At 46.7% G+C, this 16,066-nt stretch overlaps 1 protein-coding gene across 1 annotated transcript; it reads right to left on the bottom strand.

Moving 5' to 3' along the window:
- Positions 1-4,888: 4,888 nt before the first annotated feature.
- On the bottom strand, positions 4,889-14,850 carry SUMO3 (small ubiquitin-like modifier 3). The gene is made up of 4 exons (XM_006876559.1): positions 14,740-14,850; positions 10,501-10,629; positions 6,471-6,542; positions 4,889-4,981 (listed from the first exon to the last, which is right to left on the bottom strand). Exons 1-4 carry the CDS (start codon positions 14,758-14,760, stop codon positions 4,889-4,891), a joined length of 315 nt encoding a protein of 104 aa, XP_006876621.1. The 5' UTR covers positions 14,761-14,850.
- Between the last annotated feature and the right edge of the window lie 1,216 nt (positions 14,851-16,066).

Consider the following 16,066-nt stretch of genomic DNA (forward strand, 5'->3'; position numbering starts at 1 on the left):
AAAGTAAAACAGCAGAACAGAAAATTTCAAAGGGCAGTTCAAGAAGACAAAGTATTATAATGACATGTACAAAGACCTGGAGTTAGAAAACCATAAGGGAAGAACATTTCTCAAGCTGAAAGAAGTGAATAAAGAATCCAAGCCTCAACTTGAAGCATTGAAGGCTTCCATGGGCAAAATATTAAATGATGCAGAACACTTCAAAAGTAGATGGAAGGATATGATAGTATGTAAACCTGAAATTCTCCCATGTAAACTATCGCTCAATGCACAATAAAAACTTGAAAAAAAAAAAAGTAGATGGAAGGAATACACAGAGTCACTGAACCAAAAAGAAATGTCTATGTTCAACCATTTTAAGAGGTAGCATATGATCAAGAGCCACTGGTACCAAAGGAAGAAGTCCAAGGTGCATTGAAGACAATGGCACACAACATGGCTTCAGGAATTGATGAAACACAAATTGATATTTTCCAACAAACTGATACAGCACTGGAGGCACTCATTTATCTATGTCAGGAAATTTGGAAATGATTGAAAGAGATACATATTTGTGCCTATTCCAAAGAGAGGTGACCCCAAAAAATGCTGAAATTATCTAACAATATCATTAATATTATATGCAAGTAAAATTTTTGCTAAAGATCATTAAAAAAGCAGCTGCAACAGGGAACTGCCAGAGGTTCAAGTCGGACTCAGATGAGGACGTGGAATTAGGGATACCATTGCTGACATCAGATAGATCTTGGTTGAAAGCAAAGAATACCAGAAAGATGTTTGTTATTATTGTTGGCCGTTGAGTCGATTCCAACCCATAGCAACTCTGTTTAGGGTTTCCGAGGAGCAGCTGCTGAACTCGAACCACCGACCTTATAGTTTAAATGGTTTTGCAGTCTGGCGCATTAACCCACAGCGCCAAACCAGGACTCCCGAAAGATGTTTGCCTGTGCTTTATTGACTATGCAGTCTTTCGACTTTGTGGATCATGACAAGCTATGGACAACACTGCAGAGAATGAGTATTCCAGAACACCAATTGTGCTCGTGAGGAACTTGTATATAGACCAAGAAGCAGTTGTTCGAACAGAACAGGGATACTGCTTTAAAATCAGGAAAAGTGATGCCACAGGGTTGTATTCTTTTACCATACTTATCCAATCTGCATGCTAAACAATTCAAGAAGCTGGACTGTATGAAGAATGTGGCATCAGGAATGAAGGAAGACACATTAATAACCTAAGATATACAGAAGATACATTCTTGCATGCTGAAAGCAAAAAGGACTTAAAATATACTTACTGATGAAGATCAAAGAACGCAGCCTTCAGTATGGGTTGCACCTCAGTATAAAGAAAATCAAAACGCTTACTATTAGACCAATATATCGTATCATGATATATGGAGAAAAGATTGAAGTTGTCAAGGACTTCATTCTTCTTGGATCAATTATCAACACTTACAGAAGCAGCAATCAAGAAATCAAACAATGTACTGCATTAGGCAAATCTGCTGTACAAGACCTCTTTATAGTGTTCCAGAGCAAAGATGTCAGTTTGAGGACTAAGGTGCGCCTGACCCCAAGCCATGGTATTTTCAGTAGCCTCATATGCATGTGAAAGTTGGACAGTGAATAAAGGAAGACTGTCGAATTGATACATTTGAGTTTTGGTGCTGGAGAAGAATATTAAAAGTACCATGGGCTGCCAGAACAAACAAATCCATATTGGAGGAAATACAGCTAGAATGTTACTTTGAGGCCAGCATGCCAGACTTTCTCTCATACTTTGGATATATCATCAGAAGGGGGACAAGTCCCTAGAGAAGGGACTTAGTCAAGTAGAAGGTCAGCAAACAAGAGGAAGACCACTAACAAGATGGACTGGCACAAGCAGTGGGCTCAAGCTTAACAGCTGTGAGGATGGTGCCGGATCAGGCAGTGTTAAGTTCTGTTGTGCTATATATAAGGTTGCTATAAGTTGGAACCTACTCAACGGCACCTGACAACAGGTGATTAAAAAGCATCATCATGAAAATAGCAGCCTAGCACATCACCAATATTTTTGTCAACTTCTTCCAGGCATCGTTTTTTAACGTACTGTGAAACGCTGTGCGGCCTTCAACAGTTATTGTAGGAAATGTAATCTAATTTGCATCAGATTTATTTTAGCTTCTAGTTGCAAAAACTTAAAATATGAGTTGCTTAAACAGGATGCAGTGACTCAAGTAGATGCAGAAGGATGGTGATGGTGTCTCCGGGGAGCCAGACTTCTCCTGTTCCACTATCCTGAATGCAGTTCCCCATGGTCCAGCTACTTGGTCTTTATCTGAAATTCAAATTTAACTGGGACCTATGTATATATTTATTGCTAAATCTGGCAATGCTAACCTCAGATCAATTGGCACAGGTTGTCCAAGTGTTCTGAGTAGCAGGCATGTGCTAATTTGAAGCAGCACACATTGGAGAGGCAGCAAATTCAGGATAAAATTAATCTGCTATCCCTGACAAGTAAAATTCAGGATAAAATGGACTTTGCAGCTTAATCCATGTGACATGACATGGCTTTAGTATATTACACTTTTCAAGCTGCACCCTGTGTAGCACAGCTCAGGAGACCCATGGTTCCAGATTGCTTGGGAATGAGGGGGGATTCCTGGAATGTAGGACTTTCAGGGTTAACACTAGGAAGGTCGATTGGAACACCAGACACACTTAACAGTATAAGTAGGGCAAGTCTTCCAATTTAACCCAAAGATTCTGTAAGTTATGTTTATGTAATTCAATGTTTTTAGAAACATCATTAACAGATGTTATTCTAGATGCACAACTTTGCATGAGTTCTTAAGATAAAAGCATTTCCTGTTCTTGTCTCCACCCAATCATCACAGCTCTAATGCAGCCAAGTCAACACACAGCTTTTCTAACTGAGGGTCTCTTGGGCACACATCTCTCCTTACACAAGTGAAGACGCTCCTTTGCCTGAGTTGTAACTACCCCTCCTCCCTCCAACCATCAAGATCTGGCATATTAAACTCTGGGAACTAACTTACTCCCACCAGTCGTCCTGAGCTATGAATCAAGTACATGCATATGCTCAGTGTCCCTTACTATGAACTTTCACCTCGTGCACTCTTCAACTCATGAGCACAACAGCTCCAGTACAGTGAGCCTGGGTGCTACCACAGCAGCGTGCTGCAAAACTCTCAGCGACAAAGGAATATCAATTCAGTTCTGTTTCCACAAGTGAGTTGGCTGTCCACATCACAAAGGAAATATCTATATTCAACTACCAAAAAAATTAAGGATCCCTGGATGAAAGTCCAGATTTACTTATCCCAAACCTAGCTTTCTCTTGACATGGGAACCCTGAGAGGCAAAGTCAGCCTCATGTGATGCCAGCTGAATGCACGTAAGGCAAGGATATGACCCTCAGCAGTGAGCCAGCAGCCCAGGGGAGGGACTGTAGTAGGTAGAATGTCACATGTTGTGATGAGTTTTTCCACTGAAGTTTCTGAATGCTCCCAGTGATACTGAATTGTGACAGACGTGTCCCAGCCTTCAGATGCAGTGTTTAATAGAAGCCAAGAGACAGAGTACCAAACTATATTTACTGTTTACAGTAGTAAAGGACAACAAATAATGTACAAATTGGTGAATAAACACGAGAGCCAACAAACATCCCACCCCTGCCCACACAGCAAACTGCAAACAAGAACATTTTCAGCAAGATTTCAAACAAGCAAGAGATGACGGGCCATGTTACACCGCCAGGTGACTACAAAAAGCAGAGAATGGCTGTCAAGTAGCAATGAACCCCTACTGAAGGACAACAGGCAGAATGTGATATTTTTTAATTGGTATAGATCCCAAAATAGTTCACAGAACTGAAATCACCATACTAATGCATAAAGTTAATACATATTTGGAAAGCAGCATAGCAAAAATCCGTGAGAATAACATGAAGTCATCTTTCCATGGGTTTCATTTGTCACCACACTTCGAAGTAGCTCTTGAACACAACAACGTTAACTGCCAATTCAGCAATACTTAATCTTATGTTTTTATATAGAGACCATAATTATTCATCAGAAACAAATACTAGAAGTAATGGGACCACAATACTATTACCAAATGGGAATTGTGATCATTACTTTCTCCTATATGAAAAAAAAAAAGGGGGAGAAGTTGGTTTAGTTATGCAATTATAGCCCGCTACACCAACCAACAGGTACTGAGTAAGTAGCGCTGATGGGGATCCTAGGCCATACGGCCCTTTGGGGACACACTTCAAGGGGTGAGGATTATGGGGACACAGTTTCCCTTTTTGCTTTTTAAGCAGTATTCCAATATTTTCCCTTTAACTTGATCAGATTCTGACCGTTTAAATTTGCAATTATCTAGGCATTTAGCTGTTTCTAAAACAAATAGCAAGTGAAATTTTGTCTTCCATCCCCACCAAGACCCCAAAATGCATGTCCGGAAGAAGCACCCACTGCAGTATATAGGAACTAGCTACATGATTAGATGAAGCATGAGGGGAGGGAGGATCACAACACGGGAGGGCCAAGATCTCCACCCACAGACTGAAATGGACAGTTAGGCCACAAGTTTGGTGGAAAAGTGTTACAGAAGGGGGAAAAACAAAAACAAGCCCAAAAAACCTTGCAACTCATTTTACCTAAACAAAGATAGCAATTTGTATTGGCCCAATTTCAGTTATAGATTAATCCCTGCAGAAATAGTGTTGAGTTGCTCTTGAAGTATGTCAGAGACAAAAGTAATTTGGTGACTGTCCTCAAGTTTCTGCAGACTCCTTTGTATTGGTGTGTTCACTTGTTTACTACTGGATCGCAAATGCAAAGACAGGTGACACGGGCATCAGACGGGCCCCCTACATGTCACATCCCAAGAGGACTCCAGCTGCCTGCATGCCGCCCGTCTGCTGCTGGAACACATCAATCGTGTCTTCATCTTCCATCTCCAGCTGTCAGTATTGTTGTGACAAGCACAGGGGAAAAGGAAAATTTGTTAGTTTCTCTTTAGCCTGTTTATCCCAGGAAGATAAAATGCTCACTGCTGGATAAACACCTTTGCTTTTATATACTTTCTCATTATGTAGCATGCAGGGAAACAACGGATCTACAAGCCCTATTTAATCTCCAAATTTCTCTTAACAAAAAAGTCTTCAAAAGCTAAGAATTTTAACTGACAAAAGAAAAAAACAGGGTTTCATTTAAAAATAAACTGAAATCTCCGAAATTGTTATTAAACTCAGACTTCAGAGCCAGGTGGCTGGTGGACAGTTACTGTCACACAGCCTGAGGCAGTTACCGGCGCAGTAGGACTGCTGGCCAAAAGTGCTATGTATATGGAGCGCTAGTCATCACCCGGTAAAATTCCAAGTCAATGGACGCCGGAGCTGTCCACCACAGTAAGGGGTCTACCGTGAGCTCCCCTGTCCACTCCTCTCATACATAGACCAGGACAGAGATGTGCTCAGACGTCCCACTGGAGTCCCCTTTTCTAAGGCAGCGGCAAACAAAAACATCCACCCGGACCTCTCCCCATTCTCTGAATAAAAAGGTATTCTGGCAGCTTATACAGAGGTAGACCAAGCCACAGTGCTTCCCAGAATGTTTCAGCAGTGAGGCTGGGCTCTCGATGGGTTGTGTGTTCGGGCTGAAGAGCCCCTACTCCTTCAACTCCTGTTCCAGCCAATCCCCAGCACATGCGGTTGCTCTCAGTGGCCTCCTCCCCACAGAGTCTGGCTCATAGCCAGGATTTGATCTCCCAACATCCATAAAAATAAAGACTCTACATTTAGCCCTTTAGAGTTTTGGGAAAATATCTCCCACAACTCTGTAAAAGAGAAAAAAACAAATCTACAATTTCACAGAGAAAATGGACTTGACGAGATTCAGCAGTTCAACCCAAGGTCAACCAGCAGACAAGACAGCAAGAGTATAGTCATGGAGCTCAAGCCCTCTACTTTCCAGTCCAAGCTCCTGGGGCTACACTCTGCTGCACCAGAATAGGACACAACAACTCCTACAGGTGTTAGTGTGTGCTGGCTACTGTTGTGTGCCAGCAAGCTCACCTTTCTATCCTGATCCTGGTGCATAAATGCTCAGTGGGCAAGGGAAGCAAGCCAGCAATTTAGTTACAGACTGACAAAGATTGCAAAGTCAGTGTCTAGATGACAAGTGGGCAGGAGCTCCTGCTACCAAAGTGGGTCCTCGCCATTTCTCATGTTCCTGACCCTGGGCCAGGAAGCACATAGGGCAATGGCAGACATGCATCAGTCTTCAACATGAATGATGACATCTGACAACTTTGCTCATTTCAAAAACTTAACTTCAAAGTTAAATAGTAATATTAAAACAGCCCTACATTGCAACAATCAAAAATTCTCAAGGGTTTTCTAACAGAGAATCATTAAGTAGTCCTTGAACATACACAAAGATGGCTCTCACCTGTGCTGGAGTGTCTGTTTCATTAATTGGCTGCCCGTCAAACCTGAATCTAATCTGTCTCATAGATAAGCCCTGTAAAAAGAAAGCAAGTATTAGTAAATATTTCCAGATACCATAGCTTAATTTGCAACATACTGATTTGGGATCCAGTTGATGATAAAAACTTACACACGTAAAGTTACAATCTCTCACATGAGGCCCTGATACACACAGCTTCAGAAATCACGTCTCTAACATCTTCTAGCCACTCACATCCCCTTCCTTGGTCCTGCCTTCAGCTTCCTCAAGGGCTGTTTTAATAATTACTACATTGTTGGCACCACCATGTTCCCACTCTAAGAAATGTCCAAAGACCAACAGGTCAGCTGACAGGGAGGGAGGGTTTGACAAGGAGGCTGCACATATCTAGAAAACACCAATGGGAAGCAAGGTGTAGAGGGCAGCAGAACACACTGGTGTACTCCACACAGAAGGAGCTGTGCCGCCTGCTAGCACCCCAGAGCATGGGTGGTAGCTGTTGATATGCATGACCATTTCATCAAAAAAAACTCCCAATTTCACTGCCACAGATAGATGCAACTAAAACTGGTATCCCTGCTCCATCCTGAACCCTACTCAATGAAAGTCAAAGAACACAAAGGCACAAACAGTAGACAGAGAAAAAAGGAGAGAAGAAGGACAGCAGTCAAAATCAGAGCAGTAGACACGATGGTCTGAGAATGCAGAGCAGGTCTGAAGACCCTGAGGAGGCAGCCTCGAGAGAGCAAGGGTCTCCTTCTGAGAGGCCAACATGCACCACACTGCTGGTTCTGGATATGACTGTTTAGAGGTTCCCAAGCATACCACCAACTCAGGATCCGCCCCAGTCCCAAGACACCAGGCAACTAGCCCTCTCAAAGGACAGAAGTCCATCCTCAGGAGACATGGATTCAGGTCTCGACTTGAAAACAGTACAAGTAAGGCAGTGCTGCCCACTTCATCTTCCTCCAACTGTACTCCCAGGACACTGGTAACTGCCATACAGCCCAGGGAAGAGCCTAGAGGAGTCCACCTCCTGGGATTGAAAGACTCCTCCGGGCAGACTCAGACTTCCAGATCTGGCAGCCCTTTTCACACCCACCAATCCTAGATGTGAAAACCCTTACAACTGGACCAATAAATAACATCAAGATAAATGGAGAAAAGACTTCATTTTGCTCAGATCAACAATCAACACTCATGGAAGCAGCAGTCAAGAAATCAAACAACGTATTGCATCAGGCAAATCTGCTGCATACTACCTCTCCAAAGTGTTGAAGAGCAAAGATGTCAGTTTGAGGGCTAAGGTGCGCCTGACGCAAGCCATGACATTTTCAATATCCTCATAATCATGTGAAACTTGGACAATGAATCATGAAGACTGAAGAAGAACTGATGCATTTCAGTTACGGTGTTGAAAGAGAATAGTGAAAGTACCATGGACTGCCAAAAGAACAAATCTGTGTTGGAAGAAATACAATCAGAATGTTCCTTAGAGGCAAGGATTGCCAGACTTCACCTCTCATATTTCAGACATATTATCAGGAGTGACCAGTCTCTGGAGAAAGACATTGTGCTTGGTACAGTGGAGGGTCAGTGAAAAAGAGGAAGATCCCCAATGAGATGGACTGGCACAGTGGCAGCAGTAATGGGCTCAACCGTAGCAACGATTACAAGATTGACACAGGATTGGGCAGGGTTTCGTTCTGTTGTGCATACAGTCACTATGAGTTGGTACTGACTCAAAGGTACCTAATAACAACAATCCTCGTAAGTCACTGCAAGTGTAGCCTGTTGACCCTGTCAACACCGACCTCCAACAATTCCCCCCCACCTTTTGCACATAAAGTTTCCTTCAAGTTAAGTACAGTACACACTCCACTCCTTAATGCATATAGCTAACCAAGGTCCAGAGGTCATTCAAGGAACAGCTAGAAAATGTTAAGAGATGAAACCAAAGAAAAAGGAAAGGAATGTAAAAGGAAACCGGAAAAATGAAAGAATCTATAAACTCTTTAAGGAAGGAAGAAGCAATACTATATCCAGAAACTAGTAATAACTTGCTGTTTTTGTTATGTTCCGGACTCATAGCGACCCTATATATGGCTATAAATCTTTACGGGAGCAGAAAACTTCTTCTTTCTCCCACAGAACAGCTGGTGGTTTCGAACTGCTGACCTTGCAGTTCACAGCCCGATTTGTAACCACTATGCTGTAAGCTGCTACTGGGGGGGAAAAAGGAACGCTCAAAGAAAAACAAACTAAGACTTTCTGGTAATCAAAAATCATGACAGAAATAGGGGCTCCAAGAGAGATGATGGGAAAAACCAAACCAAAAGGTGGCAGTGTCTAGATGTGCCTGACTCCACTGGGAGACATGGGGGTGTCATACTAATGGAAACCTACAATACACACAGCGCATCCACAGCAAACATACAAAGAAAACTAATAACAGGCAAAGAGTCGGGAATGGGGGAAGCACACTGTGGCCAGTGTGAGCAGTGTCTACAGCCCGATAAAGCACTGTACTGCTGGGAAGAATGGCATGGGAGAGCTAAGTACTCCTCAGTCACAGGTGGAAATAAATGACACCCAAAGACAAAAGAAGATGAGAGGTGTGCTTCGGAATGAACTGTTATTGGTGGTGGGTGTGCTGTGAAGTTCACTCCACCTTATAGTGACCCCACGTGACACAGTAGCTCTGCCCATAGGATCTTCTTGGCTATTATCTTCACAGAAACAAACCATCAGGTGTCTTCCTCGGAGTGGATGGGTGGTTCTGATTCTTACATTGTTGGTGCTGTTAGTGCTCTCAAGGCATCTCTGACTCACAGCAACTCTCCTCTATAGGGTTTCCAAGGAGCAGCTGGTAGGTTTGAGCCGATGACCTTGATTTGCAATCCTGTGCCTATCCTGCAGCACCACACCATACTCCAAAAATGAAAACAACCCATTGCCATTGATTCCAACTCATAGTGATCTCAGAGGACAAAGCAGACTGACCTCTACAAGTCCTGGTATGTATGTTGTTGTGGGGTAATGCGCTGGACTGCAAGGTCAGTTTGAACCACAAGGTCGGGGGTTCAAGTTCACCAGCCCTTCCTCAGAAACCCTCAGTGTCACTATGGGTCAGAACCTACTCGACAGCACTTAAAAACAAAATAGGGTTTCCAAGTCTGTAAATCTTTACTAGGAAGCAGACTGTCACATCTTTCTTGTGCAGAATGGCTGGTGACATTTGAATTAGCAGTTAAACACTTAAACACTGTGTTACTAGGGCTCCATAGATATAAGCCCACCTGAGAATAGGGTTTTTCTTTGTTATGTTAATGAAGATATATCATCGTAGGTGGTGCCTTAAGCCAATTCCTTCTGAGATTTGTAAGAGCAGATTAGGCAAGCATAGACAGGGAAGACAGATGTCACATGGAGATCACCACGGAACCAAGAAGAAGAGCTGAGAGACAGAGCAGCTGTGGGCTTCTAGACCCAAGGATGAGTAAAGGTGAGTGCCTATGGGCAGGAGGCTGGCTTGTAGACTGTGCCCTTTGGGCATTCACAGACTGGCTGAGAGAGCTTTGTAACATTTGCCCAAAAAGGGCAGAAGCCAAGGGGCCACATGGCTAAGAAGCTGAAGTTGAAATCAAGGGCAGTGCGGCAGACTAGAGGCGTTCCTGACAGGACTGCTGCATCCGGAGTTGTTCCTGTTCACCTCCCTAAAGAACCCCATAATCATGAATACTGTTAGGAGTTCTATGTGGCCACTGCCATGGATTATTGAAGTCAGATGTGAAGCCGAGAATGCTGTGGGAGGGATGGTTGATGTCAGACCAAAATAAACAAGGATATAGGGTGGAGGCATGTCTGGCCTCTGCTTCCTAGAAATTTGCCTTGAGCAGGTTTTGAATTGGAATCTCCTTCCCACTTGTGAAGGCAAAAAAGTCAGACATGACCTCCACATGGTGGGTGTGGGCAGACAGGGTCTCTGACAAAGCCCCAGAAGCTCACTCACCTGTCGCTCGCAGTAAGCCTTCATCAGCTTGCTTAGTGGCGTGTGCCTCTTGATTTTGAACTGGACAACAGAGCCATCCTGCCCAGCCACCTTCAGGTTGATGTGGTCATTCTCCGTCTTCACTCCCTCCTGAAAGAAATGGAGGCCAGGCCTTAGCCACCATTTTATCAAAGACTACAGAGGCAAGTCCTGAGGTAACCACTGAGTATCTTTCTAAGTCATTAAAACAGGTCTAATTCTTAAACTCATTTAATGCCAGTTCTGAATAACTCATGTGTTTGCTTTATTTTTATGCAGAATGTACTTTTAACTCTACTAGTTAAACATCTGATAGCGTAGTGGTTACAAATCGGACTACAAACCTTAAGGTCAGCAGTTCGAAACTACCAGCTGTTCTGTGGGAGAAAATTGAGGCTTTCCGCTCCTGTAAAGATTTACAGCCTCGGAAACCCTGTACAGGGTCGCTATGGGTAGGAATTGATTCAACAGCACTTAACAACAACAGTTAAACATCTGCATTCAAGAAAGTACATTTATTACAATGCAAATCCAGAGTTCTCTTCAGAAGGCAGCAGCTCAACTGAATAAATCTAGGAAGAAATTCAGAGAATCCATCTTTGCTTCTAAAAAATTACTCTTCAGTGAAAGCAGTAAAAATGCATACTCACAGATTACAGATACTTATAAGGGACTGGTTGTTGTTAATGTACCATCGAGTTGGTTCCAACTCATAGCAACCCCGTACAGGGTTTTCTAGGAACAGTTGGGAGCCTGAACCACCAACCTGCGGTTCAAACTGACCTTTTCAGTCCAGTGCATTAACCCACAGTGCCACAGGGACTGGTAAAGGTAATCAAAAACAGAACCAAATGATTTCACAGTTGGCAGGAATGCTGGCAGTGGAGCTGTTCAACATGAGCCAACTGGTGCATAAGTTTCCACCACTGTCTTTATGAGGTGCCTCCCAGCTGGGCCAAGGGAAACCGTCCTTCGGGCACTCTCTCCCTTGAAATAGTTTCATCTGAACAGTGATGATCCAGTAGCGTAGTGGTTACGAATCGGGCTGCGAACCTTAAGGTCAGCGGTTCGAAACTGCCAGTCGCTCCGCGGGAGAAAGATGAGGCTTTCTACTCCTGTAAAGATTTACACCCTCGGAAACCCTGTATAGGGTCGCTATGGGTCGGAACCGACTCGACGGCACTTAACAACAACAACAACAACAACCAGACAGTAACATGCCCCAGTGTCTGGTGACCTGGAAACACAATGGAAATGATAACAAGGCCCCAAGATGGTGGCACCATAGCTCTAAAATGATAGGGCCATCGCATTTCTCTGACACTGTTTAGAAGACAGCAGTCCAGTGGTAACTGATGAGGCTGACCCCTCGAGAAGGCACTACACTAGGCACTGGAAGCCACATAGACAGTCTCAGGACGAGGCTGGTCCAGCGAGGGAAGGCCTAGCAGTGGGCCTGAAGACGCTCTCACAGGGCAGTACTAACAAGATTCTCAGTAGTTGAGCCACTCACTGTAGCCGCCTCCCCCTCAAGGATGATGGGGACCACCCTGGCAGATGGACTAGCAAGTTCAGACATGGCACTAGCTAGTGCCTGCTCTCAGGAGCCACACTCAATGTGCAGGAAGCTGTGCCATGGAAGCTTTTTTTCTTTCATGAAAAGACAAATGTATTTTCAAGACAAGACAGAAAAACATCCAACAGAATAGAGGAGCAAGGTAGGGCTCCAACAAGGCAGAGGGCCAGCAGGAGGCCTTCACTATAAACACTGAGCTGCTTACACCCTCCAAAGCTTTCCTCTCTAGTGCAGGGAGGAGCCTGCAAATGAAAAAATGCAAAGCAATTCTGAAAATTAGGTCCCATCACAGTAACCCAGGGGCAGGCAGAAACTTCTCAGCTTGGCTGAGAGGCTTCCTCTCCACAGAGAGGGAGGGAGAGAGGGGGGAAGGGAGGGAGTGCTGCTCAGAAACATCTGGAGGCAGCAGCAGCAACCATCTTGCAATTACTTCAAACACAAAAGAGTATTCACCTGGAAAGGGGCCTCAGAGGAAGACCACACTGCAGAGTTAAGTCTAAACAATGCTGAAGAAGTATCACAGCTATTTCCTCAAATTTGAATGTCAAGAGGAACCCACCTCTAATATCAGTAAGTTGTTGTTAAGTGCCACTGAGCTAGTTCCAACTCATAGCAAGCCTGTATAGGGTTTCCAAAGCAGCTGGTAGGCTCGAACCACGGACCTTGTGGATAGCAGTCCAGTGCTTATCATATACAGTCACCATATTCCCAGTATCACTAAGGACACTTAAATTTGACCTGGAATAAACAAGTACTCAAATAGACTGGGCTTCCAGACATGCATTTGAGGAAAATCTCATGTTAAAGTTGTGTGCAGTAGAGTGGGCTTCGACTCATAGCAACCCTGTATAGGGTTGATGAAGTAAATTTTTACAGGAGCAGAAAGCCTCATCCTTCTCCCGAGGAGCAGCTGGTAGATTTGAACTGCTGATCTTGCAGTTAGTACCCTAACTTGTAACTACTACCCTAGCAGGACTTCTTTGTTGACAAGGAATCCTGAAATAAAAAGAAAGCCGCTCAAATGGTTAGTGGGCAGAGGACACTTTGTTCAGCTCTCATGCACTCCTCCAACTCCATATATGGAGGCCCTGGTTGTAGACAGTGGAAAACTCAAGAGACCCTCCGAAGGGCCACAGAGGTCCTGGTGCTTGGACTTCCAGGCATGTGCAGTCCAGCCCCAGCCATCCCCAAGTTGTAGTTTCATCATTTGTAAATCAGGACAGCTATCCCCAGCCTGGTATCAGAGCGAGCCCATGTGTAAAAATTCGGCTAAATAAATCTTCCACTTTAAAATAAAACACTGACCCCCAACCACTTCAGAAATGCTCCCTTTTTATTAATAGTAGTAGTTCATGTGGCGTTTAGGGTTTCTGCGCTGGACTGCAAGGTGGATTTGAACCACAAGGTCGGAGGTTAGAGCTCATCAGGTGGATTTGAACCACAAGGTTGGAGGTTAAAGCTCATCAGCTGTTCTTCGGAAACCCTATGCAGGATCGCTGAGTCGAAACCGACTCGATGGCACTTAATAATAATAGTTCAGGTGGCACGACCCCCCCTAGTACAAAGGGCCCACTGCACTGAACTGGTGATGCACACACCCCGGGAGCTGGGATAGGCAGATGGAAGCAAACTAGAATTCATGACGAAGAGTAGGAGCTGCACACCCGAGCGCTATGATATGAAGTGGGGGATACATGGAGAGTCCCGATGATTGAGGACAGCATATCCCGAGCGTTGTGTGGTGACACTGCGGAGGGGAAGGGGGTAGGCATGATGGGGAGCGGAAGCGCGCGGGGGTTTGGGGTGGGGGGAACGGAGGCGGTGGAGGCAGGCAGTGCTATGACTGAAAGACGTGCATGGAAGGAAGAGAGCATGCTATGGAGGGGTATGGAGGGCGCGCACCGAGAGTTCCGGCATCTAGTAAACGGCGCGTGTCTCCAGGGTGACTTTGCCATGAGGGTCTCCAGCCCAGATCGGGGCTGCCCCTGCCAGTATCAGACACTGAGCGGAACTGAGGTTTGGCCCGGAGTCAACCCCTAAAGAGAGGAGAACCCAGTGCTGAAGTGTGAGTCTTGAAGCCTCGCAAAGATGCCCTGGTGGATAATACCAGGGTCCGCTCCGCAGGCCACGTGCGGGGGATCAGGGACTCAAGCGACAGTGGGAACGAGCTAACTGGGGGTATCCGGGCAGGAAAGCAGTGGTTCCGGTCAAAGGGAACTCTGCTTAAAAGATCCGAGCGGGATTGCATGGGTGCTTGTGAGGAGGGTTAGGAAAAGCCTGGCAGCTCCAATACAGTGAGCCAGGGGCGGGGCCCTGAATTGGGCGTTCCTGGGGCGGAGCTCGGGATGGGGCGGAGCTCGGGGGATGAGGAGGAGCGTCCCTGGGGCGGGGCGTGAAGCGGGCGCGCCACGGTCGCCGCTGGGCGGGGGAGGGGAGCACCCGTGCGGGGGAGGGGAAGGGATGGCCCGCTCGCGCAGGCCAGAGGTGCCTAGGCCATCGGCACCGCGTCCTCCGCAGACCAGAAAAGGCCGTGCCGCATTGAACCGGCCGCATACGGCGGCCGAGCTCCCCAGATGGTGGCGGGCTCGGGAGGCCGAGGCCGGAGCGCGGGAAGCGGGGCCCACGTCCGCCCGTCGGCTGCTTACCTTAGGCTTCTCCTCGGACATGGCTGCGCGGCTGGCGACGGCGGTGAAGGCAGGGGCAGCGCCGGAGCGGGCGAGTCACGCTCTCAGCCCCGCCGCTCTCCCGCCGCAACTGCTCGCGGGGCCGCGCTTTGCCCCCCAAATCCCGGCCCGCCGATAGGCCGTCGCGGGGGTCACGTGGCGGATGCGCGTTCACGAGGCGCGCTCCCCGGCAGTCGGGCGCGCGCTCGTCCCAAGACGTGGTTCCAGGCAGTTGGAAATGCGTCACGGGGCGGGGCGGCCGCGCGCCCCCGCGGGCCTTCCGCGTCCCCGCTGGGCCTGCACCTCGCGCCCCTACTTCGTAGTGTCCCCTTGACCCGGACCCCAGTTTTCTGGACCCCACACGGAAGTCCCCGTCCCCTGCGCCCTCGGTCCTTCCCGCCGAGTGTGGAGATGAGTAGAGGGGCCTCAGTACCTAGTGGTCTTGGACCCCGCGCCTGGGAGCGAGCAGGGTGGATCAAGAAATGCACAAGCCCGTCGCTATAGGCGATCCGAGGGCTGTCACCACTCACCTAGCCGTTCCTTTGCCCGGAGGTGTGCAGCCCTGGGCGCAGATACCAGTGGCAATCGGAGGGACCCGGCCATCTCCTGTGTGAGGAGAACGTCTCCGAGGTGGGGTCGGGCAAATAGCTCCAGCCTGGCTCACTAACTTGAGGGGCTACTGGGAAGCTGGGTGAGGGGTGAGTGGATGCCCCCAGGGCAGAGACACCCTTACTAGAAGAGGCTCCACTCATCCTACTGGAGTAATGTCATCTCAGGAAACGACCCAAAGAGAGACTTAGCACAGCCTTAACCAGGGCACCTTCTCGGGGAGCAAGCTGAACCCTCTAGGGACCCAGTGTCTTGAATTAATTTAGCAATCCCACCAGAGCTCCTGAGTCCTTTCTTCTTCATCTAGAGCTTAGATGGATTGTTGTTAAATGCCGTGGAGTCGGTTCTGACTCATAGCGATCCTGTATAGGAATTCTGAGGAGCAGCTGGTGAGTTTGAACCGCCAACCTTGTGATTCAAACTGATCACGCGATTCAAACCAACCTTGCAGTCCAGTGCTTATCCTACAACGCCATACCAGGACTGTCTTCCTCACCTAGAGCTCAGATGGAGTTGTTGTCAAGTCAGTTAGGACTCTTAGCGACTCTGTATAGGTTGTCAAAGAGCAACTGGTAGATTTGAACCACCAACCTTGCAGTTATCTTTCCAGTGCTTATCCTATAGTGCCACAGTAGACACCCGTAAAGTGGATAGAAAGGGTATCCCTAAAGCTGAGGAGGGTGAGGAGTGGCACAGGAGG

Source organism: Chrysochloris asiatica, unplaced genomic scaffold (genome assembly GCF_000296735.1).
Source record: "Chrysochloris asiatica unplaced genomic scaffold, ChrAsi1.0 scaffold00391, whole genome shotgun sequence".
NCBI lineage: Eukaryota > Metazoa > Chordata > Mammalia > Afrosoricida > Chrysochloridae > Chrysochloris > Chrysochloris asiatica.